This window comes from Botryllus schlosseri, chromosome 3 (assembly GCF_051294905.1).
Source record: "Botryllus schlosseri isolate E-star chromosome 3, Bs_hap1, whole genome shotgun sequence".
Lineage (NCBI taxonomy): Eukaryota > Metazoa > Chordata > Ascidiacea > Stolidobranchia > Styelidae > Botryllus > Botryllus schlosseri.
The window spans coordinates 30183506-30211384 of record NC_137238.1 but is presented as its reverse complement, the minus strand read 5'-3'; the positions used below and the strand labels follow the sequence as shown (position 1 = coordinate 30211384).

At 41.3% G+C, this 27879-nt stretch overlaps 1 protein-coding gene and 1 long non-coding RNA gene across 4 annotated transcripts; both read left to right on the top strand.

Moving 5' to 3' along the window:
- Positions 1-2152: 2152 nt before the first annotated feature.
- On the top strand, positions 2153-20609 carry LOC145435057 (uncharacterized). 3 transcript variants are annotated; one of them, XM_080312341.1, is made up of 5 exons: positions 2153-2245; positions 2795-2905; positions 16850-16982; positions 17043-17075; positions 20229-20609. In XM_080312341.1, exons 2-5 carry the CDS (start codon positions 2831-2833, stop codon positions 20438-20440), a joined length of 453 nt encoding a protein of 150 aa, XP_080168467.1. In that variant the 5' UTR covers positions 2153-2245; positions 2795-2830; the 3' UTR covers positions 20441-20609. The 3 variants fall into 3 exon arrangements, 2 of the variants coding, with proteins under 2 accessions (XP_080168467.1, XP_080168466.1); XM_080312340.1 differs by lacking the exon at positions 2153-2245 and having other exon boundaries at positions 2252-2905; positions 20229-20608; XR_013913680.1 differs by lacking the exons at positions 2153-2245; positions 2795-2905; positions 16850-16982 and having other exon boundaries at positions 17042-17193; positions 20229-20366.
- Positions 20610-21618: 1009 nt separating this feature from the next.
- Positions 21619-22899, top strand: LOC145436352 (uncharacterized). The gene is made up of 2 exons (XR_013914278.1): positions 21619-22205; positions 22611-22899. It is a non-coding gene; the product is annotated as an uncharacterized LOC145436352 (long non-coding RNA).
- Positions 22900-27879: the final 4980 nt, after the last annotated feature.

The following is a 27879-nucleotide window of genomic DNA, read 5'->3' as shown; positions in this document are numbered from 1 at the left end:
ATTTTCGTATTCACGAATGAATTCCGTCAGTGTAGCAGTAACACATATCACTATCAAATATTTATCCTTGCTCAGCCCATGTGATCACATTCACCCGTAGAGTTGCTAGAGTCGCTAGAGCTTTTAAAAATTTAGGGCAAGTTATAAATGATAATTGCATCTTCGGGTGGGCCAATTGTTATTAGTAACTTTGTCGCATGCTGTTATTTCTTGACCCCTATCAGGATTGTCGAAATAGCGATTATATATTGGGAATCGCCCAAATGTACCAGAAACAAATTTCTTTCCTGAGGAGCACATGATTCCGATACCGGTTAAGATTACAAAGGGCGCCACCATGTTAAAATCGAAAAATGAAGTCGCATTGAATCGCCCGGAGCGCGACGAAAATTTCAATATTCATTAAAATCTCTCGAAATGTCGGGAGTGAATTCGTAATTTCAACAGCCATGTCGACGGCCGCACAAATTCCCTTCTACGGCCGCAGGTTGCCCACCCCTGGCTCAAGAGATCTCTTCGCCACGAATATTGGGAATTTTGTACCGGTGGCATCATATTTGGTGGTACGATTGTTGATAAAGAATGTTCTTTCCAATTCTCATAGTTTCTTACGATTACCAAAGACGAATGTCAGCCGAGAATATTTAGGTTTATTGCATTATAAATATACTCTCCAATTGTATATTGATCGATTGAATAGCGATGAAAGAAACAGAACAAGCAGACACCATGTAAATCTTAAGCTGTTGCTTTTACAACGAAACCCAACGAAACCTTTCGAGTATCTCATACCATGTAATGAATATATTAAATGCAACTTTTTACTGCAACTTTTGATAAAATTGTGTGTCACTTTCTCGGGAATTTCGTGCAACAATAACTTGCCCTAGTTATTACTAATCGCGACTGTCTGACTAATATCTTCTATTTTGTGAATGGTTTTATTATTCTTAAGCATTGTCCTTATTTCTCTCTTTAATTTTCAGAGTCGAGTTGAGTTACCTAATGACAAAGTTCTGGATATAGTAACGTACATTGGCGTTGGACTATCTATACTTGGGCTGCTTTTGACTTTGCTCACCATATGTTTGTTGCGGTAAGATAACATGATAATTTGATTCGGGATGATTATGGATACTAACTTGTAAATATTTAGTTTAAGTTATCATATGTTAACTCGTATTTTGTTGAATTGTGGAATCAGCCGGTCATAAACGAAGTAGGCTACTCTAGGTCTACCTCTACATTGATGGAAGTACTCTATTTGGTTCTGCCAACTAGATTTACTTACTCAAGTGGCGATGTTTTACACTACTTCCAATTCCATTTCCCTGGAACAAATGTACTGTTTTAAAATGCTCGATTGTGTCTGACTTCTTAATTTACTATTTACAGCAGTGGTTTTTGACCTTTTTTCCGGCAGCGCCCCTTTCCGGAAATTGCCTTGGCCCACTCCCCTTCTATATTTTAAGTACGGTAGTAAAACAAGGGGTCAGAGTTTGAAGTCCGGTTGGTCTTTCCGGGTGTTGAACTTCACTACTGGAAATCGCTTGAATCGCAACCATGGAACACCCGACTAGTTAACGCTATGTCAGTTGCATGTGCTATTTTCGGGATCTAATCAAAGATGTTAAAACAACCTTTGGGTACGGGCTCATACCATCTGGTTCGAGGCGCAAATCATTTTTTATGAATAATAATAAACCACTGCAGGCAAGGAAGCATCTTGCAAACATCGTCGGCATATATTTCGCGCGCTAAGCGCGACGAAAAATGTATAGATATGACAGATTTTGTCTAATGTACATTTACAATAAAAACTCAATAAAAACTCAAGGATATACAGAACTGTTGTGCTAATATATAATAATACGTCCTTTCACGCTCTGCCGCGATGTCATTATTCTTTAACGCCCCACATACCGCCCCCTGGGCTCAGCACTCCCATATCGCCCCCTGAGCGTTTCCACCCCTTCAAAATCCAAATCTCCCAATGGGAAGCAATGGTGACCAGGTTAAGAAACACTGATTTACTGCGTTACCCCTACTTCTACTCGAGTGTTACTGCTAACTACTTTCAGTACTCTGAGCACCTGTGAATTTATGCATGAGTTTTGGCAGACTTGCGTATACCTTTTGCCTATTGCAGAGGACTGCGTAAAAAGTACCAGATGCAGATCTCGCAAACATCTGCCTATGTCTAGCGATCGCTCTGACCCTGTTTGTGTCTGGAGTGCGTTATCAGGTAACAATATTCGATGCCATTTACGTAGGCTTACCATACGTCCTCTTTTAAGAGGATTTGTCCTCTTTTTTGACTTTTTTGAAAGTGTCCTCGGAGGACGCCCTTTTGTCCTCTTTTTTGAGATTTTGTCCTCTTTTTTGAAAATTTAGGCAGATTTAGAGCAACTTGCGAGTGATATGCCGCATATTAGCACAGAAGTGAAGCTCTGGCGGGTATTTCGGAGTGAAAAGCGGTGATTTTAGCTCTGAGCGGAAAAGATGACCTTTTTTTTTTCTTTTTTTTTTTTAGTCAACCGATCACAAAGTGGGAAAAATTAACCGGATTTTGTGAATTTCACTCCGGTTTTGCAAGTTGCAAATTTCTGAAAAAGTGTCCTCTTTTTTGATTTCCAAAACATGGTAAGCCTAATTTACGTCTATATACCGAAGTTGGTGTGGTTCTATATTTTAGCCTTTCGACTTGTTAAGAATTTTGTAAATTTTACTGTTTGGAATTTGTGACAACTCGCAGGCTGGACAGTAAACTCATGCGATCAGTGCTGTTTTTAAGTTGAAGACCGTACATTGTTCTATCCTGACCGTTTTCATGCATTTTTTCTTACTGACCTCCTGGACGAGGACCGCCGTGTACAGCTACGCCATCTACCGGGACGTAGCTCAGGTGAGTGCCGGATGACGGACTCAATATTACAGGATGATATAGGGTGGTGATGGAATCATGAATGTGTGAAAATACATGAACAATGAACAAATATTCAAGTGAATTTGAGCAGTACATCAAATTACAATATTGAACGGCGATCTAATTGGGACGTTAAAATTTAGTTTCATGTTTCGGGATCAGTGTCATCCTTGACGAGATGGGGGAATTTGGGTTTTTTAATTCGAGATAGCCGGTGCAGGTTATTTTTATATTTATAATTTTGAAATATTACCCAAAAGAGTTCTTCCTTTCTTCTTCTCCAGTAGAGGTCTGAAATAGCAGAATTTTCGGAAAAATTTAGTTCAGAATTCTGCAACGTGTGTAGAATCACTAAATATATATTATTACTTTCCTAGATCTTAGCTAGAGCGAGAGAGAGAGAGAGCCTTTATTTTCATCCAACCAAAATACATAAAAAAAAACATGCATGCACAATTAGGGTTGTTCAGATTTGAAAAATTGTCAGGAAACTTCGATGCTTGTGACCCAAATGAAGGTTTAGTACATAAAAACACTTTTATGAGCAATTTTGGTCATCTTCGTCGTGATCTTCTATCCCCGAAAACCCCCCAAAGATCTACGGGGCAATTCTCCTTACTACTGGATATGCAATGTTGACCACGTCACCGGTTTATAGCTTTTGTGACGTTATCAGTTGAAAACGGCCGTGTAGAGATGATACATTGCAATAAAATAGCCATGATTTCAAAATTGCACTTAACTGCAGTCCCATAAAGGCCACATGCGTAACGATTTCACTCTGCACAACCTGTCTATCATGCTCATGGGAATCATGTATTGGTTGCACCATTGACACCGGCTTGTTTTGGATCGTACATTGAAGAAGCGCCGTTGGGTTGCAATTCGTCAACAAATACTGATATTCCCAGCTGGTTTTTAGCCATAAGATATTATTCAAAGGTATGTAATGTCAGTAATACTTTTCTCAACTTCAAATCATCTGTAAAATACCGAGTTATCTTATTTTATGGTAGACTGCAATTTAGTTGAAGAAGAATGCCTGAAAATATGCATCAACACAATGTTCAGCGCTTGCCTTATAGATATTCTTGTGGTTCACATATACCTAGTACCCTCTGTTACACGAAGAACACTGTTTGAAATTCGAGAGAATGGTTGTAAAAGAAGTGCATTATGACGAAGCATATAATTTATTGAAGTTTATTTGAACTTATATGGAACAGATGAATTTAACCCCACCAAAAATTGACGTGTAAGCGTAAAGAAAATGGTAGAATTGTAGAGTGGGGTATTCTGAACTTGAAGTTATTAATGTAGAATACGTGTACCAATAATACTTGCCAGAAACAAACAAAAATGACGATGGGAATAATTCGTCGGCCATTTTAAATAAAGCGGAGTTTGAGGTCGACAGCGGTAGCCTATGATTCACGGCAACCACATATTTCAAAATAACGGTTAGCGCTTGATGCGATGCGAATTCAGGAAGTTATAAGGAGCCGAGGCCGAATCGTGACACTTAGTCATTTCTGCTCGTGCACGAAGTCGTTATAATGGGTCATTTATAATGATGAGGGAGATTAACTCGCACACGAAGCTGTGCCATTTTGGTAGCTGATAGAGCCGAAAACAATTGGTTAATGAGTACGGCTGGTCCACGAACTGTGATTCATAAAGAATAAAGAGAGAATAACTTGTCACGAGCTAGGTCCGAAATTAATTACCAGCTATTAAGTAAAGGAAGTCTTAGTTTTTTTTGAATCAGAAACCCATATAATCCGCTGCGCAACACAGTCTAATTCAGTCCGATCTGGACTCGCAACACGGAGCAGAAGGAATTGAAGCTTAGAAAGGACACAGGAGCAAGGCGGCCATCCTTGCACCGAGGCTACGGCAAAGATCAAGGCACGGGTTGAGTACTCTAGAATTATTTCATGTCGAATGTAGCAATGCTAACGCAGTTGCGGTCATAAAAGGGTGGAGCCTTGATCGGCTGTCTACGCGCTTGAAGTAGTGCGCATTAAATCGTCTTGTCGGTGCACCACACCAAATATGCTCCCGATTGTAAAATCTCGGCCTGTACCTCCTTTGGTTGCCATGTCGATTGCCCTAAATCGTGTTGGCCCTTTCAGTATGAATCTGAGCCCCTGTACTCACAGATGTAAGCGGCTTAAGGTAAAAGTTCGGGGACAGCCCGCGGGCCGCTTGCGCCCATGCCTATGTTTCGGACGAGCCGCGGCGAAATTTGGACATTTCAAGTGTTGAACAAAATATTTAAAGGCCACGTACCTTTCAAATAAAAAAAGGTTGAAGTTCGCTCTAAAGTTGCTGTGGAACTCCTGGCGAATTTCGCCCTAATATAACTCTCAATATTACAAGTAATTTGGATTTTTTGGCGGTTGTGGGATCCTCGTTTGTGGAAACCCGTCGAAGGGTACCCACTTGAAATTAATATATTAATATCCCTATTATTAATGCCGCGGCCGCAGCACCTCCAAGACTTGGGAGAGAGGCTTGCGAGCATGTCCGAATTGGGGCCTCTGGATAGAACAGGAAGGCGTGAAATGATAAAATAATTAATTGGTTAAGGTAGGCTGCCGTTTGTCAAGTGTGGGAATGTGTCTGATTTAGTGCATGCTAATTATTGTTTTTCAATAACCTTTTTAGGCGATTACTGTCAACAGGTACCCGGGATCATGAATGTCCGAATATTATTATGTAGGCCTATCCTGGGAGACTAGGCTGGGAAATGCGCGGGGTCCCGCTTGGAGGTGTTGCGTTAACTACGGCGATTTACGAGCGCTGCCGAGCAGACCTTACACTAAGTAAGGAATATGCACCTGCCACCCGGTGGGTTCATATCAGCTTCAAATCGGAAGTGAGTCAGGTTGAGTAAAATACTTACGGCACGTTTTGGTAGCTGGCAACCTCCAGACGGGCGATTAGTCCCTGGAGCAAAGCCTTCATTGCGAGCTTGTGGACAGATGCGAGCGACGCGATGGGCTGGGCCTTTATTGTCTCAAGTTCAAGATGGGCTTTGTTCCAAAGCGTATAGTTAGTTAACGTATAAGTTAGTTACGGATAATTCCATTCTTAGATGATTGCACGGCAATCCGGGCCCAGGAACCAGTAACTCGCCTCGGTAGCGGGAAGCCTTACGTCTACCGCAAATAGGTGCAGTAGGATCCGCAGAGCAGGCATTGCATAGCCGCTCGCAGGACCACTGTACATATCGAGCGAGTTCTAGGCTACGGCCTGGGGAAATTTTGTAGAGCGTAGATAGGGATAGGCTGAACCAAGGACTGTAACGCCCCAGGTTCAATACGAACCCTAAAACCCGCAAGGATGGGTAACAATCTAATGTTCTAGCGCAGAGCCGGGCCACGTGTGGCCCGCAAGAGAGTTTGGGGTGGCGCGTGTGGTGATTTGCGAAATTAGTAAGGTTGTTAGGGGTGGATTGCGCGGATTGTGAACTTGTAGGGCCGACCAGAACTTGATTGGTCTGGCCGCCGCCGTTGGGACGTGATAGCTAGGGTGTCAGTTCCGACGCGTTCCCAGATCCATGAGGCGGTCGCATTTTGGTGGATCTTCATACACTACTATAAAGCGGAATAATTTGCGATAGATTTATCAAAAGTAAAGATTGTCTACACGCTTTGCGCAACACGTTGTCACTCGATTTCTTACTTTTAATAAGGTTACAAAAACGCCTAATGTGTCAGTTTGAGTCGAATTACATTCGCGGTTGCGAGACTAAGTGTCGTTCGGATTATGCGGCCTCCGTTTGCACTCGCAGAAAGACCTCGAATATGAAAACTAGGCACGAACTGCATTTGTAACTGTGATAATATTCACCCGCTTTTTCGACATTCTTTCTCTACAAAATGAGTTCTGACTATTCGGTGCTTTGTTTAATGCGAACGCCAATACAATTGCCTGAAAATTTCAAATGGGCTCTTCTGAAATGCGATGCAGTTGAATTGAGTGACAAATTTCATACAAAGAGCATATCGACAAAGGGTACGTTCTTGAAATTGGTCTTTATCGCAACTTGAATAGCAATGCAAAAGGAATTGCATCAAATTTTGGAAGCTCGTGCGCCTGTGAACAATAGTTGCGAGCAATGAAATTCACGACGAGCAAGCTAAGATCACGTATTTCTGACGTCAATTTTGAATATGGTCTGATTCTTCTTTCATTTGACTCGTTACCAGAAGTTGAAAACCTCTCACAAACCAAGCTGCGTCAATTGTCACAATTATTCTGTGTTGTTAAGGTGTAAATACATGTGTCTTCTGATTGGTATGATTGAGATCGCAGCAATGTAGGATAATATACCGAAGTGAGCGTAACCAATTAATTTGTCCTACACCCAGTTGGCAAAGTGTAGTGACTTTGCATCATCATGCATACTTCGAAAATTCAATTTGGCTTGAATGGTGACTTGACGGTACTTGGCTGGGCTCGGGTCGAAATGTGTAATGTCTCAAGGTGACTCGTGACTCGAAGGTGGTGGTTTGATCTCCACACTGTTCTGAGGTCACAAGAGTTTATGGTTATAGCTATTCTGGAACACAGTGCAACTGTATAAAAAGTGATAATCGTTTTGAATTCAAATAAAGGGAACACTGAAAGACAGAGAGGGTCCGAATTATATGACAATTGCTAAAGAAAAGAAAAACTGACTTATGGATGATATCAGCAGAGGTGGCCAAAGTAGTCAAGAAAGCTACTCAAGTAGAAGTAGGAGTAGCGACGGAAAAATCTACTCAAGTACAAGTAGAAGTACTTCTTCAATAAGCCACCTAAAACTACTTGAAGTAGAAGTAGAATTAACTGACTTTATATCTACTCAAGTAAGTAAGTAGTTTTGAAAACAGTCTTAATTCGTTCGCATGGACTGTCAAAAGCTGCGAATTGAGCTATGCGGCCTGTGCAGGGAGCTTGATTCGTATTGATGCATCCCAGGAGGTATCAACTTTCGACATAATAACTATTGTTTCGCATCATGGGATGCAAATTATAGTACTGATATGAAAATGCGATACTTATCTTTTGTTTACTGGAACACCCCATTTTTAGAGAATATCATGGGATGGCGCCCTACCCCATATTATAAGGCCACAAGTTTAGGCGAAGAGCAATACGTAGAAAATGTATCGGATACGGTTACATCACTTTGCGTGATTATTATACGTTAATTAAAATGAAATACAAATACCACTTCTAAAAAGCGGAGAATATATTTCCTGTATTTTGTCTACAAAGCTTAAAAGGTCATCTGCTAAAACAGGTGTAACGTTCAAAAAAGCTGGATTTTCCAGATTATCAAGACACGTAAGGGGCTGCTAGATTACAATATGATAGGCAATTGCTAGATTGTGAAGCGGTAGTTTCAAACGTTGTGGTGGGCCATATTTACTGTGATGAAATATTTGATAAGGACGACAATGCGGTGTGAGAGGAACCAAGCAATCCGGTACCTAAATTACATTCACTGATACTTTCACGAAAACATATTTGTCACTCCATTACTACTATGCGCGAAGCGCAATAAAATTCCTGGGCTTTACTTGACTCTTATGAATATTAAATGTTGGTACTCCATGAAAACAGCCGCGGAATTCCTCAAGTTATCGTTCGTATTGGGGAATTAGACTACTTCTACTTGACAAACTGAAAATAGCGAAAAGTAAGTAAGTAGATCACAAAATATTACGAAGTAGAAGTAGAAGTAGAAATAATCAGATCTACTTGAATAAGTACCAGAAGTAGAGGAAAACTACTTGAGTACTTCCAAAAAGTAGAAGTACTTCGTGACTGACCACCTCTGGATATCAGTCATATTCTGTTGTAATTCGAATGGGTGATGACATATGAAATCCTTCGCGAATATTGCCGTTTGTTCTCAAACATGCGCGGTATATAGTCCTAGTCGCCATGGATGAAACAAAGAAGGCTACACCATATTAACACATTTTATCGATAGTATTCAAAACGGATCATGCTTAACGGCATTGATCCATATCTGCAGAAACCCGCTCGAATAATCAATACGAAAAGTATGTAATTCATTTACGCGAAAATTTGAGTAGGACAGTTAGTATAAGTCCAGAGATACTAATGTCTAGAGATATAAAAGCAGGAAATGACGAGTGCTTATGCCGCGTCTAGTCAATCAGTTTTAATAATATTTTCATCATTTCAAAACACCACGAAACTGCGATCCAGGGCAGTCGTACTAACTATCCTGTCGCGTGTAGTAATTAGCTGCGACAGATTTGGCGAGATGAAAGTGTCTAGTTGAAAGTGAGCCTGACTCCAATCAAGGTTTGAATATGCCGAAAAACACTCTATTATTTCGTGTAAGCTTACATGGGCCGAACTATAGGACCAAGGATTAGTGAGGATGAAAAATAATCACTAGCAGCGATAAAGTTTCCGTAGGGTATGTTGCGGCGTTGTAAATGTGTGGTATCGCAGTGCGTCAATAAATATGTGCCGTTCGCTGTGAATATTTATGCCGACAATAAGGCGGGTGCCTTTGTACCTAGATATTCCATGGTTTTGTCAGCATTTTAGAGCATTCTTGTTTAGTGTTTTTGAGGACAATTTACCTCGCTGACGTAAGATGAAACGCACTAACTCAAGAATAGCGTCAGAAATATACCCACTTGTCGCATTAAGTAATAACAAGGACAAAGTCAAATTGGATTTATTATTGGTACTGCAAGCAGGCGACTCAAACCAGGCTTGGACAACTAAATAATTCTAGTCGTCTAATCTCACGGAATTAGAGCGAAATGCCAGTAATATAATTCTAATCTAATTTGGAAAAAGCTGCGTAGCTCTAATTCTAATTTTAACATAATTTGAAAAAGCTGTGTAGCTCTAAATCTCATCTAATTTGGAAAAGCTGAAAATTTTCTAGTAGTCTGGGTCTAACTCGAAATGAAAATATATTTACCTATATCTGAACGTCACAAGCGCTACTATTCCGGCAAGGTCAATACACTCAATACCATTCTGATCAGGACGTCAATGCCCCTGTGGAGACGCTGTAAATGGTCACGGAGCAGCGAGCCAGTTCGTTGGCTACTGTGTCCATTTTGTGTTGTCATGTATATCGGGGCCTTGTGTCGATTTTACGTCCTAGCGCTGAAGCGCCAGTATAGTTGCCGGCTATCTAATCGCAAACAACAATGTCAACGGATTTCCAATTGCTACCTCGATACCTTTGGTGCTAGACCTTGGAGAAGATCGACTAATATTCCAAAAGTTTAGGGCTACATATTGTGATTAATAAACATCGATACCTTGGTCACTAACTAGGATTAATAAAGGAGTATAATGTAACCGGAATTACTAGGCCTATAACATTAGGAATACTTCAGGCCAGTACTGCTAATATAAAGACCTTAGAAAAGTAACCCATGGTTGAACTTATCCACACATTCGTTTTTCGAAACTGATGTGTCGATGATGGAAAATGACGCCTAAAACCCGCTTTGTCCGCGTATTCACTTTACGAAGTGAATGCGCCTGACGAACGCCATTTTGTCGCATTGCAATCATTACGTGTACGAACTATGAAAGTTTACTGTATTGGCAAAAATCAATCTGCAAAAGGGTATTTTCATGTGAGGGTTTACTATGACGTATTATTGCAACGTGACGCCTATCTTTCTTATATTGTTCAAGTACTGCATTTACCTAATCTTTGACATCTACCATCATATTGCTTTAAGATGACGCTAACATGTCTTAGATATAGGTATAAGTTATGAACATTTAATATGAGAATAGTTGGTTGTTACTGCGGTAATTTAATAGCGAATACTACAACTGTAGGTATTAATAAGGCGTCATAACTGACCCCGCCCCTATACTAGTGTCAGGACCCTTCACCCCAACGGGACAAAAGTTTGAAAATTTGATGTGTAATGGACCATAAGACAATAGTAACATGGGTATTTAAAGACCTCTTGGGGTAACGCATTGGAGCATATGTGAGTTCGAAATTCGCGATAAGCCTAGTCTATTGCCTATGAAGCACGATATATACGAATGAATAAAAAAGCTTAAGCACACCAATACTGGAGATTAAGGAATATAGCATGATTACAATTGGGATATTGGTTCACATATGACTATTATAAGTGAGATGGTATCATTTTGTGCTTATCTGGGACTGTGTCGTATGCATGTTAGGTGTTAGCTATACCATCAGTTTGCTTTACCAAAAATGGCGCCACCATTTTTTCATGTATGCGAGCTTTTACAGTGAGCCGAAGTATGACTGATATATGTATGCATATCTATGCCATGTATGATGTCCACATGAATTGTACAATCAGTTGTAGTATCCAATTATTGCATATAAAGACGACATCGGTGCGTCCGCTAGTTTCGGCGAACTTGTGACTCTATGCCAAGTAAATCCGCCAGTCTGAAACAGAGCCCCAAACGAAGCATCCAGTAGCAGACTATATCCAGAAAACCGGACATTGACGGAGGCATTGTGAAAGGGTTTGACGTCTTTTGAGATTGAAGGGTGATGTTCCGATGTCCCTCTGAAAAATCTTGACATGCTATTGATTGGATCGGCTGCTTGCTGCAGTTGCCAAGTATACAGAAATAAAGCAGCGCGATGAAATGGGTGCGACTGCTAACCGAAATTGCAATGCATACATAAATGAAGCAGCTCGATCAAATTTGCTGGAATCGCTCCATAACGCCGATGAGCTAAAGATGGAAAGAGCCAAGAACATAGAGGTATTGCATTCGGGATATCGTTACAACGAACCCTCAACAAACCCTGCGTTCTGTTGGACTTGGAATGCCCGATCTCCGAATCGACAGCACGCAAGTAGGCTACTTGATGATCCTAAGTAGTAACGACTCAAACAAGGGGTCGGTTCCTGGACTAATTGCAGTTTGATATCTGCATCTGGAAGACTGGGGAACTCTTATAAACAAGGTGGTCGGCAAATTGGTCAACTTGAACTCTGTGTGGTATTGTTTTTTTGTGGCATCGATTGGCATATTTTTTGTATATTTTATGCATGTATATTGTCGGCAGGAAATACCGTCACATTTATGGTGTAAACACACCTTGGAGTATTGAACTGTTATTAATCGTGCATGAATATGAATAGGTTAAATCTTGACTCGTGTTGTGATTGACGTATGTTCCGTGTGCCAACTTAACCGAGTTTTGCATAGATACTTCATTGCTGTCTGCATGATAATTATTGGAATATGTTGGTTGAATTAAGCCAAGGGGCTTGTCTATTGTATGAATAGTTTGAGCCGCTGGACCTTCCAAGGTCACTGCTTCGTTCGATCAATCTGCAACCAATGCTGCAATCAACGTCGACAAAACTGGGTTGTATAAGGGGTGTGGGAAAATGTGGAAAAGCCAGGAGATGTGGTTAAGCTCTGTGAAGTAAATCGAACCAAGTGTGGAATACTTGCATGGCAAGCGCCATGAAGCTACACTCTAATCAAATGGAGGCACCAACTGAACTTCTTCCAGGGCTGAACGTCATTTCTTGGCAATTTCAGTGGACGGGGGAGAGTCTGAAGACGAACACATCGATTACCTCCTTACTATCTGCGAACGCCAATCTATGAAAAGAAAGGATCGTCGAAGGATCACTACTGGGGTTTTCTGCGCCGACACGGGAAGCGTCCTCAAATTGAAAAACGTCGTAGAAACCTAATACCCGCCAAGCTGGAAAGAGCGGCAACCTATAGACATGAAACTACGTGATATAGGTGACTCCTCCCGCGTTGACTCCTTAGTAATAATCAATTTCGACGGACTGTCGGCTCCATTTGCGATCGAGAAAGGAGACCTCTCGATATTGTAGGTCTAAAATGGATTGATCATGTACAACAATTACCAAACATAGCGACTGAATTTGAATCCCCGCCTAATGCAAACGAAGAGTTGTCTTTAGTAACGCTTCATGACGAGATCTCGTGTGATCAGCGGGACGGAACCAAAGTCGGAAGCAGTCTTCGCGACACTGTAACCGATGATGGGTTGATGGAAGCTGCAAATCAAATAAGCGTCGAGTCGGCACGTTGTCTGTGTCGCCGCAGGCCGTTGCCGCTGGCGCAAGTGTCGAGATGGTAATCACCACTGGCGCGAAATGTGTCGAGTCAGGAATCCCTGCTGGCACCAATCATAAATACGCCGATCTTACGACGGCAACTGTCTTACATTCTTTCCCAAAAGGTCAAAAAAATATGGGAAATCCCTAGTGTTGGGTCAGGTAGCCCCTGCTGGCACTAGTCGAGAAAGTGTCGGGTCAGTTAGCACTGCTGGCACTAACTAAAGATGTGTCGAGTCAGGAATCCCTGCTGGCACCATTAATGAAGACGTCGAGCGCGGAATCCCGGCTGGCGTAAATAAGGACCTGCACGAGAAAACTGGTCCTAAATGCTCTCGTGGATGCACTTGTCCGAATAACTGTAATGATTCGGCACATAGATGCATGACGACAGCCACAGTCATGAGTACTACCCCAAAAGGTTTAAACAAAGCAGCTATTGCCGGTCAACCGGATACACGGCCGGTCATGTCCGGCAAGGAGTCTGGGGATTTTAAGATGCACGTCTCCCCAGAAACGGGCCCCGGCGGCGACCGAATCCGCCGGCGTGACGGTAGGCGTGGGCACGCGCCGAGATCAGAGGTCAGATTGAATAGGTTGGGAATCCCCGCTGACAACGAAGAGCCTCGCCCTCTCTCCACCAACACCAAAACCCCGTTCATCACGAGATTTGCATTGGGCCAATAACTGGCCCAATTACTATGTAGCCTAACCTTACAGCAAGACACCAGTCCCAGCGTGAAGACGGAACTCGAAAGTCTCTGTGCACAATCGGTAGCACTGGCGAAACTGTCATACAAACCTCCTGACTTTTGACTGGCCTAGAAATTATCGCCATTCCTGAAGGAGTCTTGACAGCCGTTTATGATCCATTTGCTTCCGAACTTGATAGCCTGCGGGGCCAACTCAGCGCCCCCCCAATCCATGAAATACCAATGCGACATCGGACGTAAGGACCCATCGACTAAGCCTTCGTTTCTGGCCCTTATAACCTGACGCGGGAGGGTCAGGCGAAGGCACTAAAGGAAGCAATAGATATAATACCTGATTTTGGTATTATTGAACAAGGTTTTGCCGAATGAAAATTGGCTATTTTTGTTGTTCATGACAAAACGAATGAAAGACTACAAGACAAGGCGAGCCGCACTCGATAGTAACAAGAAAACCCCCTTCCCAAGAAGTGTACATGATCGCTTACTACAGTTAGACGTGGGTAACTCCAGCGGCGAAAGCCCATGATCCATGCACTACAACGCTGAAACACCTACTACCCATAGCTCTGGCATGGCGGATGGAAACGACGCTGGTGCAAGTTACACAATCGCAACCGATGCATGTAAAAAAAGACAAACTGTGACTGCTCATGGGAGGCAGCAGTTGCAAACTCGCACACGTAACCAACCCGAGGAAACGATGCAAACCAGCGGTGAAGCACCAATGACAACGCGTGTACTTCCAGTTACCACTGCGGACGCTCTGCAGGACTCCACGGATGACGGCGGAATTGGAATCGGAGCGTACTACCAAGATCCGGATCACAACCATAAGGCAAGTACCGAAACATTCATTTTGTATTTATCAGGAGACAACAACGACGACTCATCCACGAAGAGTGTCGAACTAATGACTACTATCTTGACGTCAACGATGGATGACGCATCGCTATAGACTGGGCAGAAGAACATCAAGGGCTCGAAACGTCCGCACCTGAATATCCCCGACTATCAAGAACCACCGTGGGAAAGACAACCCCAAATTCGACTGATTCGAGCTATACTCGACGGCTACACAAAATGGTGAGGATGGAAGGCGGATATAAGGTAGGAGGCTTATCTTTCACCGATAGGATGATTATGGAAGGTGCGAAACTGATACCTACACTGGAACCAGTGGCTTTAATAATGGCGGTAACAGGGTTGATTGCTCTGTTGAGTGTGATATGGGTAAGTTATATAAAGTGTCGTCGACGTAGAACCTTAAGTCGCACTAGGAACACGAGGAGACGAAACGGAGCAGAGCAAAGGATGGCGATAAGAGTACTACGGAACACAACGGAGAATTACCGAATTTGAAGGTAACAGAATTGGTTCTTAAAATTTACTTGTAAATACAAGATGTATGAAGTTTGTATAGGAAAGTAGTGAAGTGTGATGTTATAATTGTGGTAAATCGTTAAGTAAATTTGTGATAGGTATCAGGCGTACAAAAATAATCCCGGCGACGCATGGTTTGTAATAAGTTTCAAGTGAAGTATTTTACGTAATGGGCGTAAACGGAAAAAACTGAAACCTCGTAACTAGATTTAAGCTGAGTCATGATAAGCTAGTTATATAACGTAGAAAAATAAGAAAGGCAGTGCATCGTTTATAATAGGTATCAAGGGAAGTATTTTACGTAATGGGCATAAACGGAAAAAACTGAAAACTCGTAACTAGAAATCTGCTGAGGTGTGAAATATCAAATCGAGAGAACAATAAAAGAAAAAGGTTGACGTGTGAAAAGATTGAGTCAATAAGGTGATCACCATGAACGGGTAATGTTGGTGTATAGTGCACTAGTTCCATTCTTGTTATATTCTATACGTTGTCAACCTCTTCAACAGTTAGAAGTACACAGTCCTCCGTTGTGGTAGTTTCGGGGCAATTTTCTTTCAGATATGGCGGGTGTAGTAGAACCTCATCTAGAGTCGGTAACTTGGAGTGACTAATACACTCAGATAAATATCCTTCCGAATAGTGACCAGAATATCAGACCAAATAGTGGGCAGACCTGAATCTTGTTCATGGTTGGTCCACAAAACCCATATCCGCTTTGTTTCAGACTTTCTTCTGCAACTAAATTGCAGTCTACCATAAAATAAGATAACTCGGTATTTTACAGATGATTTGAAGTTGAGAAAAGTATTACTGACATTACATACCTTTGAATAATATCTTATGGCTAAAAACCAGCTGGGAATATCAGTATTTGTTGACGAATTGCAACCCAACGGCGCTTCTTCAATGTACGATCCAAAACAAGCCGATGTCAATGGTGCAACCGATACATGGTTCCCATGAGCATGATAGACAGTTTGTGCAGAGTGAAATCGTTATGCATGTGGCCTTTATGGGACTGCATTTAAGTACAACTTTGAAATCATTGCTATTTTATTGCAATATATCATCTCTACACAGCCGTTTTCAACTGATAACGTCACAAAAGCTATAAACCGGTGACGTGGTCAACATTGCATATCCAGTAGTAAGGAGAATTGCCCCGTGGATCTTTGGGGGGTTTTCGGGGATAGAAGATCACGACGAAGATGACCAAAATTGCTCATAAAAGTGTTTTTATGTACTAAACCTTCATTTGGGTCACAAGCATCGACGTTTCCTGACAATTTTTCAAATCTGAACAACCCTAATGCACATTGCACATGCTACATGCACAGTATTCGGCATCAGGTAGGAATGATCGATACGACCGTGAAGGTCAGCTATAGTCTGATCACACCAGCATCAAACAGGAACACTTGAATTTATACAGTCTGGCTGTTAAAAATATTAGTTTAAAAAGTAAACGATGGTAGAAAATGATCAATGAAGCAATGTCTGGGCAAGGTAGGACAACAGTGTTATTTAACGACAAAAGGTGATTAAGTAGGTCTTTTTGGAATCTATTATTAGGCAATTCACGGATATCGTGTGATAGCTCATTCCAGATGCTAGACTAGACATCTTTCATTCCAGATGCTAGACTAGACATCTTAAGTCAGAGCCCGTTGCAATGCACCCACAAACACATACCGTTATTTCAGGTCATGACGTCCTACGGTAGAATGTTCAAGATCCTGTATGCCGCATACTTTGGCTACAGAGCACCGGTAGTGATAGTCGTGCTAAACGCAGGCATTACGCTTGGGCACATTGATCCCAACGTTACAGTCACAGGTATGACTTCGCAGACAGCGTCCTCTATCGGGTTATTCAATATTTCGTTGTCGATTTTAGGAAACGCGACGCTGAAGTCGTCCTATAGATCAGGTGATTTTTATTGGCTTCGACACTATTCTCTGTATGCTGGATTTTTACTGCCTGTGGCATTGCTGCTGTTGTAGTTTATTGCATCGTCATACCGAAGATTACTTGCAATATTGAACAGGTGACATATTTCACGCAAGGCGACACTCACTAGTTGTAACGTTATCAGTAGGGCAATTTTTTTTTGACCTAAAAAACGGAAGATTTTGACCTAAAAAATCTAAATTTTGACCTTTTTTGACCTAAAAAAACTGAAATTTGACCAAATTTTGACCTCACGTATGCAAATTAGGTGTTTTCGCATATAATGTTAAAATTGTACTACTTATCTTCATTTCTGGTTGGAACTGTCTGTCCTTACAAAGTAGATTGGCCTTAAAAAACGTTTTTGGCTCAAAAACTGACATATTTTTACATGAAAAACTAGTATTTTAACGAAATCTGGCCCTATGAAGAATTCCAGTAGTTACATTACGTATTCTGGTGGAAATAATTAAAATTTGTTGTACTACAACGAAAGATCCTTTCCTACATTCTCGGGTAGAAAGTGTCTGTCCTTAGTCCTTACTACGTAGCTTGCCAAGAACGGAGAAAGAACGTTCAACAGCAGCATTTGTTGGCTGACAACACTCAAGTTGTGTGCACACTGCTGGTGACAAACCGTGTCGCTTCATTCTGACAATGTTGTGTATATCACAATTTTTCAGCTTGCGCTTCTTGATATAAGAACCATGCAATGTCCAAGCAGTCCTGCTTCAGCTAGGATATTGCGGTACGTTGACCATAAAACCATGTCACTATTGTTTCATTTGACTATTTATGATTCACAATGAGCAGACGATGATCCGTTTACAACGGTAGGCCTATAAAGTAGGCTACAAGCTGTAAAATATCAAATGATAAGTTCACCGACAGCGCAAAATCTAGATACAAACGAAATGCAGAGATCAAAAAATGTTTGACTTTGTAAACAATTTTGACAAATTTGTAAACAATTTTGACAAATTTTGACCTAACGCTACAATTTTGACCTAATTTTGACTTTTTTTGACATGTCAAAAAAAAATTGCCCTAGTTATCAGTGATTTTGTGTTAGTTACGACGAGGCATCTCTCTATTTTGAATGTAGCCTAGGCATCTTTCTATTTTGAATGTAGCCTGACTAATAGTGGATTGACAACTTTAAGTGTGCGACGGCTAGGCCCGCCCAAGTTTTTGAAATACTTCAGCCCTTTTTGTATTGTTTATTTTCTACAGCCCTTTTAGAATTGTTTATTTTCTACGTCTAGTTCAGAGGTCTCAAACTCAAATATGCTCGCGGGCCAATATCCTGGATTTTGATGGCTCCGCGGGCCGCAGCACCAATAACAGGAGTAACCAATGTATTTCCAGGTAGGCCTTATTTGACGGGACCTTGCAGAGTAGGCTTACTGGTATTCCACAAGCATCGTGAAAATGTGATTTATACTAATATGTTAATTCAAGCCTAGCACGAAAAAATCACATTTTTAAATATTTGAATGAAATTTTTGTTGTACTTGGCATAGATTGTTATAGACGCCATGCTAGCATACAAATGCATCACGGGGGTGCATGCATAGAAGTTAGATCAACCTTAGAATATAGGAATTTATCAACTTGAATATAATGATTAATGTGCCATAGCAATTAAACAGTCCAATAGCAGAGCAATTCATTATTGTTGCAGCGGGGGAGCGCACCAGTACATCACTCGCCACCTTTAATTGGTGACAATAACATGGATAAACAATCCCAATAAGACGCAGGATCAAGGGGTAACAGAATGCCAATGGTTGCCATCGTCATTCTGACCTGATCTGATAGCTAAATAGGCTACGCAACGCAAGCTACGACCTTTTGATATATTATTATTCCACATAACAGTGTGATAATAGTCCTTGGTTGTACTAAGTCACGGCGTTCTGAGTCACAGTCATTTTCTGATGGTAAAGTTTTCACCCGACTAAATTCCGAGTTCGAGTAATTCTACATAAGGTCCCGCCCAGGTCCAAATCACAGTTTTCAGTCACGAACTATCAACGGATAATGTTTTACCATCATAAACAGGTAATGTGACATAATTATATAATAGCTGATCTTCCCCCGCATGGTAATCTCTGAAGGTGATGTGGTAGTGAAATGTGATGAATGGTTTCATGTAGTAGTAAAGTGAATTTCAAGTTCTCAAATCTAAACAAATATAAGTGGAAGTTGAATATTGTCGGATACTTCAAAATCTAAAATGACGACGTGAGCCGCACAAAGCGATCTCGCGGGCAGCGTGTTTGAGACCTCTGGTCTAGTTGAAGCAGCTTTGGGATATCTTGTTAAGGCGCCTCTCCGACTTGTAAGCAGGGCTGTGGAGTCGGAGTCGTGGAGTTGGAGTCGGAGGTTTGCTCATATTTTCCTCACTGGAGTCGGAATTCAAAAAATTGTTAGCACTCCTTGGGAGTAGGAATCGTGAAAAAAAACTGACTGGAGTCTGCGTGGAAGTTTGTGAAAATGCTCAATTGCTCATGACTCCTACTTCCTTAATATGAGAACAAGTGCTTTCAAAGGTCTATCAAAATCACTAATAATATTTAAATCCTTAATATAAGAACAAGTGCTTTCAAAGGTCTCTTAAAATTACTATTAATATATAAAATAAATGTTTCAACACTAACTCTTATTATTAACGATATTGATAAAATTGGACATAATTTGCAAATAGCAATTAGGTTGCATGAAGGAATAAATTGCAAATTAATCGGGCCAGTCACAGACACCGACACAGTCACAAATTGGTGTAGTTTGCGGTGCTGTGAAAGAGTAAATAGTAAATACGTCGATTGACTTTCCAGGTTTGTAGTATTGTTGGAGTCGGAGTTCCGTGAGGAAAATAGTCGGCGTTGGAATTGGTACGTTTGAAGATCCGGGGGTACGTTTGAAGATTCGGGAGTCAGAGTTGGAGTCGGTCACTTGAAAATGTCTGGAGTCGGAGTCGGTGGTAAATTTGCCGACTCCACAGCACTGCTTGTAAAGGAGTTCAATTTTACTGCATTATACTTCCACTATTTTTTTAATGGCAACACTTTTCGCTATGACCACCTCCGCTGTGATGGTGAAATGAACTTAGAACGTCTCTTTGCGCAGATGCAATCAACGAAAAGCAAGAGAAGCATAAAGCAGACGTTACGTCTATCTGTCTGGCGACAACCATGGGCCTGTCTTGGGTCGTCGGCTACCTGATGCTGGTATCGGAGGACCCGACCTTTTTAAATTCGATGAGCTGGCTGTTCACTATCACGAACTCGTTTCAGGCGAGTATTAGTATTGTGAAGTATAAGTTGCGGGATAAGTCATAATTGTATATTGTATATGGTTCTCAGAATTAAGCATAGTAGTGCTGGCAGAAAGAAATTAGGTTTGTGAAAATCTTGAGAACCTCTGTAACTAAAACGAGACTTTCTAGTAACATTTGAAGATATTGGATTAGATTCTGGCAAGTCGGGCTGGGCTAACATGAGGAGTTCACATACTACCCAACAATAGTACATTGAGCCCATGCCAGGGGTTCTTAACCCCCTAGTATTGTCTGGCAAGTCGGGCTGGGCTAACATGAGGAGTTCACATACTACCCAACAATAGTACATTGAGCCCATGCCAGGGGTTCTTAACCCCCTAGTATTGTCGCGATCCCTCCTATCAATTTGGCGTGTTGACGACTAGAAAATCGTCAGCCCCTTCGCCCAAATTTTCACATATGGCCTATGTGGAAAGCTGACAAACATATAGGGTTACCATACGTCATCCTTTAGGAGGATTTGTCCTCCTTTTTCAGGTTTTGAAAATGTCCTCCGAGGACGCCTAAATGTCTTTCTTTTTGGCAATTCGTCCTCATTTATAGCTTTTACATTTAAGATAATGGACAGATTCGAGTGAAAATTGGCATAAATCGCGCTAAATAGCAATGACGGACGTTCGAGCGGGAAATTCGTGGTTCGATCGATAGTGACGACCTTCTTTTTTTTAGTCAACACCTTCAGGTAAAAAGTGTGTAAGTCGGGGTAGTCGAACGAAAGTACTGACCTTTTTCTAGTCGACTCACCAAATGTTACAGCAAAAATAACGAAATCGGCTGTTTTGGTCAACTAACTTCTCTGATTTGGTAGCCCTGGGCAACCATTGTGCGCAGTAATAGCAATTGGCAATATCAACTCGTCGGGCTTCGTCAGTCAAGACTATGGCAACGTATACAGAGGTCTTTTTGAGCGATTTGTATTTATTTCCAATCGAAGTAGTCAAGTACTGCTACGTGAAATTCTGCTTCTAGCGAAATACGGATATCGATCTATAAGGTATTCGGCCGAGCGTTTGTGTATTTATCATACTGTTAACTACTTCTCGGAACAGAAAATTACCGTCTTATTGATTTCTATGCACCCGACACTTTAATCTTTATAATGATGGCGAGACACTAACCTTACGTTACAGTAGATGGCGCTTTAAAATGACACTTCTGATACCTTCTATACCTGACATTCGTCAGGGGTCGATTTGTTTTCCATTTTAAAAATGAACTAAAATTTTCAGAAATAAGACATCTGAGGCATTTCTAATTGGCATTATTTAGTCATTAGTATTTAATTTACGTCCTCGCGACCCCAGAGGATAATCCCTAGGTTGGGAACCTCTGGCCTAATTATTCATTAGGGCAAATTTTGTGACTTCTGCTGCTTTTTCACAGCTTCCTAAAAACTCAGAATCCATGTAGTATAATGTTTTAAAAGCTGTTAGAAGGAATTTTTAATGCAGCTTTTTGCAATTTATTTTTCCAGTTTTCATTAAAGTTTTTACTGCTACTTATATCAAGTACATCGCAAACTATAAAGGAGTGATTTAGGAAACATACTATAAAATCATGTCTATGGTTCTATTTTCTTTGATTTGCAAAACGACGAAGTGTGTAATGGATTCTTATGCACAGGGCGTCATGATTTTCTACATGACGGTGATCAGAACGGGCGAATACAAGAAGCTGTTTGCTCCGTCGAAGACTGACCTATCGGTGGTGTCTACCGGACTTTCTACAACCGACGATAAGAACTAACTCCAGGCCATTCCAAAAACGTGAGTCGAGTAATCCGACACTGGATTGGAGTATATGCGTTGATACACCCACATTGTACTTTGTTACTACTTCTTTCCAGTTCCACTACTGATCAATCAAACTACACATTGCCTTTTAAAATTCTCGATTGCGTAATATATTCATATAGCAATGAACCCAAATATTTTCGTCGTGATCCTCAGCAATTATAGTAAAGAATTGAATAAACTGTTTATATGCAGAGCCTAAAATATCCGGGGTTATCGTAATATGAATATGTCAATTGTATATTGAAGTTCTGTACCTTCGCTCTTCTACAATTATCTATAAGTATTACGAAATGTTACTTGTTATCCGTCACACTTGATATAAAATCGCTCTAGACCCCTGAATGTATATTGATATGTTGTTTTTATTTTTTTCAGAATGGAATACCTCGACAATCCTAACAACGTGCAGTTTACACCAATGCCATTTTTCAGTATTCTTTTGTCTATGGCGTTATCGTGATTCCTAGAGTAGTGGCCATATTTATCTGCATTGTATATATATCAAAAATGCATTGTTTCCAGTAGCCTAAATGAGAAAATTGGTGGTCTATATATATATGGCAGCTTCAGTTATGACGTTGTCCATGCCACCGCATGTAGAATTCATTTTCATTGCTGTAATACCAATTCTCTTCATGATATTATATTCCATTTTTCTTCGTGATTTTTCATTTTTGATAAGCTAGATGTGTTGCAGTGCGTCAAATTAGGATAGTGTCGTGGGGGTCAGAGTGCGATATCGTAGTGGGTGATGTAAAAGAGAGAGAGTGACATTAAACGCTAATACAAGGTTCTAATTTCCGCGGTCTATGTTGTGATCGCTTTGCCAGGTCGCTTATGGTCGTACGGACTCGGAGTTTTACTATTGAACCATCATGTCATTAGGACTCCAGTGGATTGACGGCGTCCATGAGGTATCGACGATATCACAATTTTATTTTCGTATGGACCAATTGATGATGAGCGTCGAGAAGGGCGTTCAACTCTTTATTTGGTATCACTTCGCACTGAGGCATTACCAGTTTGAACGAAATGAGTCATGGAATTAGATTCGTTGAATTGTATGAATGCGGTATTAAAGCGGTAATATACCCACATTGTCATTGTAATCCTATTAGGATTACTCCTGGATATCAGTCAGATTTCTCTCGTGGGGCATAACACACGTACAACGAGTGGAGTGAAATCATACGATCAGCGATGACCTTTACTCATGCGAGATACGTAAGATCAACATACAATTGCGTTATGTATCGATCCGTAAACATTATTTCGATCAATACTTTTCATTGAACTGTCTGTAGCAAAATTCATAAACAAGTCTGAATTAGTTGCCATTGTTACGTTTAGGCGCTCAGCTGTGCCGATGTTCCATTCTTCGTTCACTGTATGCGGTTAATGTGATTTGAGGTAGGCTAAGTGTGAGAAATATCGCTATAGGCCTACATAAAATCTTTCCGATTAAACATGCATGACTGATGACATTACTGTTGAAGCTGTGCAATTTCATCTCCGGACGTTATTGTAAAAGCATACCCGTCCCTATTCATTTGATTACCTTCGAATTGCAGTTTAGTAACCGATATGTGACATGAATAATGCTTAACGCATGACCGAGATATAAATTACTTAGCAAAACCATCTATCTATTACTTATTCGTCGAAAACGACGTTTCGCAGCGAGTATATGCGATAAACTTCAAATGTTAACCTTGCAATATGCGACATTCCAAATGACGGCGAAACCATGAGGTTTTATATGTGAGTTTAGTGATATAGCTACTGCGTGGTTTCCATCTTGCGTGTGGCCTGATCCAGTGAGTATCTCGGATTTGCATTGCTCGATCACATTTCACAGATACCTGGCAACCCACTTATAGTGTATATACAGGTGTGCTCGTAACCAAAATTCTCAAAAAAAGGACATTTTGGCGTCCTCGGAGGACATTTTCAAAAACCTGAAAAAGGAGAACAAATCCTCCTAAAGGAGGGCGTAACCCTATCTTAACAATCTATATCAGCGCTTTTTAACCTGTGGGGTGGTACGCATATGTGCGGCTGAAAAGATTGCGGTGCGGATGAGTGCTGTTGAAGATTGTGCAGTGATGATGACCATACTATAAGTGAAGTGATGACCATACTATTTTACTAACGGTAACTAACGGAAATAGTAATAGACTTTATAGAGTAATAGAGTAGAATAGAGTAATAGACTGTTTCCAAGCTTTCCATCTCTGACTTTTTCATATATCCATATGGCGTCGTAACAACCAAACAATTATGTCCTGTATTTGTGGTGAACGGAGACGTGTTTGCCACCCGTCCTGTTAAAAATTTTCAACAAGTTTAAAAATAAGTATGTTTGTAGTCCTTCATTTCTTGACCATGCGATTACTACAACTTATTGTAAACCAACATAATTGTCGCTCTTTGTTTTGTATCTTATTTAAAGATGCTATTAACAGTCTTATTTCACATAAATGCTGCTATATGTCGGTTTTGCTTCATGATTATGCCATGGTAGTTTCTGCTTTTGCAAGTTTCATATTACACCACCTTAATGTGCTGAGTCCCTTATTCGCTTTCTCGGTTGATTTGGGGTTACCGTGCAGCCGTAACTGCCACACCTCAAATCCACCCAATTGGGGGCGGCGAGCTCGGAGGGGGTCTAAAATTATCTTGCGTGAAATAACATATATATTACAGAGATTTTTTTTTGAAAATTTCTGCAACTTTTACAAATAATTTTCGCATAGCGCGCGATTTAATGTTGCCAAATATTATTTTTGTTATTGGGTATCCTTCCCACGAAGAAGTACGCATGATTTATACAAATAGGCATTCGGCGTCGGTCATTACCGTGCCGGCGTGCCACGACGCATCAAGACATATGAAGTTTAAGGCCATGTAACATGCGAATCCAGGAAGTGTGCCGGAACGATCGGCACCGAGAAAACCTTGGCCGAAAATGACTGCCCTTATGCTCACCGAAAACTTGGACAGATAGACGGATATGTTTAATTGACGATGTACCCTAAATGACTGGTATATATGGTACTTTCGGTATATACACGGCATTCCCTATAGCAATATCCAATGTTCGCGCGCATTGCGACACAGATTAACCTGACTGACTTGCTAAGTCACAGCAACAACTGCTGGACGACGCCTGCGTTGTTGGTTACAACGGCGTCCTTGATGACTTGATTGGTTACCAGTGTTGGGATCAAGTCACTACCTTCGAGTCACGAGTCATCTCGAGTCATTGCACATTTTGACTCGAGTCAAGTCAAGTCAATCGATTTTCGAAAGTGACTCGAGTCAAATCAAGTCACTCGATTTTTGGAGGTGACTCGAGTCAAGTCGAGTCAAGTCAAGTCAAGTCACGAGTCAAGTCACAATTCAAGTCAAGTTGCCTTTTTAAAGTATGAGGCATGACTACGTCATTGCATTTTACTAGCTGTCTGAAATACAGATTGATTGGTCATTGATTCTGAACCAATGAGCGAATATAGAGTTAAATGTACACGCAATAAGGCGCTGTATTGCTCACATGTACGTAGAACTGCTAAACTACTTAAGTAATTGCACAGCCTCAGTTTATAGTTACTAGCCAAAATAGAGAATAGAGAAACGAATTGATAAGATGCCATACAATACCCATTTACAAATTGATATGATACAACTCAAGCCTGCGCTTATGGTTGAGGACTATATCAACTATATTTGAATTCAATTTCAAGAAAACATGAGGTTTGGTCAAGGAAAGAACAGAGAACAGAAATATACATTTTGCTATTAAGTTAATTACTGTACTAGTTTACGACAACGTAATCTGTAGGTGTCGATCACTTCGTTTGCGGTCAATTTATTTGTGAGAGAACAATGGAGGTTCAGTAAAACACACGATCGCTGAAAAATTGGTCGGTCTCACGGGTTACACCAGCATTTGGCAAGCAGTCCGACCATATGCAAGATACAGGGATTTTTATCGACACCGATTACTTGATGACTTGAAATTGACTCGTGAATTTTGCTCCGAGTCACGAGTCAGTCCACAATTTTGATACACCGAGTCAAGTCAAGTCAAGTCATTTTAGCAAAGTGACTCGAGTCAAGTCAAGTCATACGAAAAAGATGACTCGAGTCTGACTCGAGTCAAGTCATGACTCGAGTCATCCCAACACTGTTGGTTACGCGCGACATCGTTCTATGCAATCGACTGCTAGCATTCGGCTTGTAACGACATTCCTTGTGTGAACGTGCCGGCTGCAGGTCGTATGTTATAGTCGATTAGAATGAGGATCACCGTTATCGCTTCTTCATATTATCATCTTGTCGTACTGAACCGAGGTGTCGCAATTGACGTTCGATGAAGTCAACTATATTACCGTGGTAGTGTCACGTTCTGTGTAATCGCCATTCTGTCTGTCGCTCACTAGGAATCACCTGGGACGTCTCTGGCCAACCGCCCGTTCCCGGTTTCGTACTACCGTGCATACGCTTTGAACCGTTTCTGGTCAATCGCCCGTTCCTATTATGAAGCAAGCAATTTCTTCATACTATCATCTGCTAGTCACATACGAAGTGACTTCCCTTGCGCCATCTGCAATCAAATCCTGTGTTCTGCCCAAAATATGGCATATGAAGAGTGATGACCCCTGCAATGTACACGTATGCGTACTTACCCGAAATCGGTTGATCGTCGGCGGTGATCCGCCTCTCGGGGGTGCCGAGTTGAGCGGTGGATTCTTTTCGTGGGTCACAGGAGGTCGGTTCTGGCAAATTCAGACCGGCACACAGTTGTGCGTACTCCGATTCTTCCGACACGAAGTACCTTGCTGGAATGGCCGTTATCTTCGTCGCGAAAACAGCAGTTCTCGTGTGTCAATTTCGCATACAAGTCGGTTACGCTTTCTGTTCAGAACATGAAACGCCTGCTCGTAAGAATGTACATACAAATTACATAAGTAAAAGTTTCGTTTGCTACTTCGCATTCTTTCTTGAACCTCGGTAATATCGTCAAGAGTACGGACTCCTATTTTTCTCTTGAGCTAGACCGTTGCCGTGACATGTTCTCCCTCGACGGGAGGGTGCTAGGCCTGACGTTCTGCCGACGCGCTTTCCCTATCATCCCGCCTAGGTTGATAGCCGCGCCTAACTTCATTACACCAAAAGTTGATGTTCAAGTTGTCGACAACGAAAGGATAATTTCAGTTATTTAATTCGAAGCTTAGAATGACCGCCAGGCGAAAGTTTGTATTGGTCAGGGACGGGCAACGTACGGCCGCGACGGGATATTGTCCGGTCCGTGTATTGTTTCCCGTCTTGCACGATAATGTGGCGCAGAGTGCGAGAATGGAGCTTACGCGTAAGTTCGAAGCGAGAACACTTGCATTATCGGCATTGAAGATGTACTCAACCCCAATGAATTATTATCGTGGCAAATTTAGAGTACCGGTAAGGTAGACTTTCGTTCGAACCACGAATTTTTCTATTTAGCGTCATTCATGTCCATTTCCACTTGGGATCTGTCCACTATCTTAACCCTGAAAGCTTTCGAGGTGGACAATTAGTCGTCCTCGGAGGACATTGTCAAAAACCTGGAAAAGGCGGCCAAATCCTCAAGTAGGACGTATAGTAA

Coding starts and splice junctions, on each gene's coding strand:
- LOC145435057 (XM_080312341.1), top strand. CDS start 2,831: ATGCATTTTTTCTTACTGACCTCCTGGACGAGGACCGCCGTGTACAGC. Junction 2,906..16,849: donor TCTACCGGGACGTAGCTCAG/GTGAGTGCCGGA, acceptor CCGTTATTTCAG/GTCATGACGTCCTACGGTAG. Junction 16,983..17,042: donor TCCCAACGTTACAGTCACAG/GTATGACTTCGC, acceptor TGTCGATTTTAG/GAAACGCGACGCTGAAGTCG.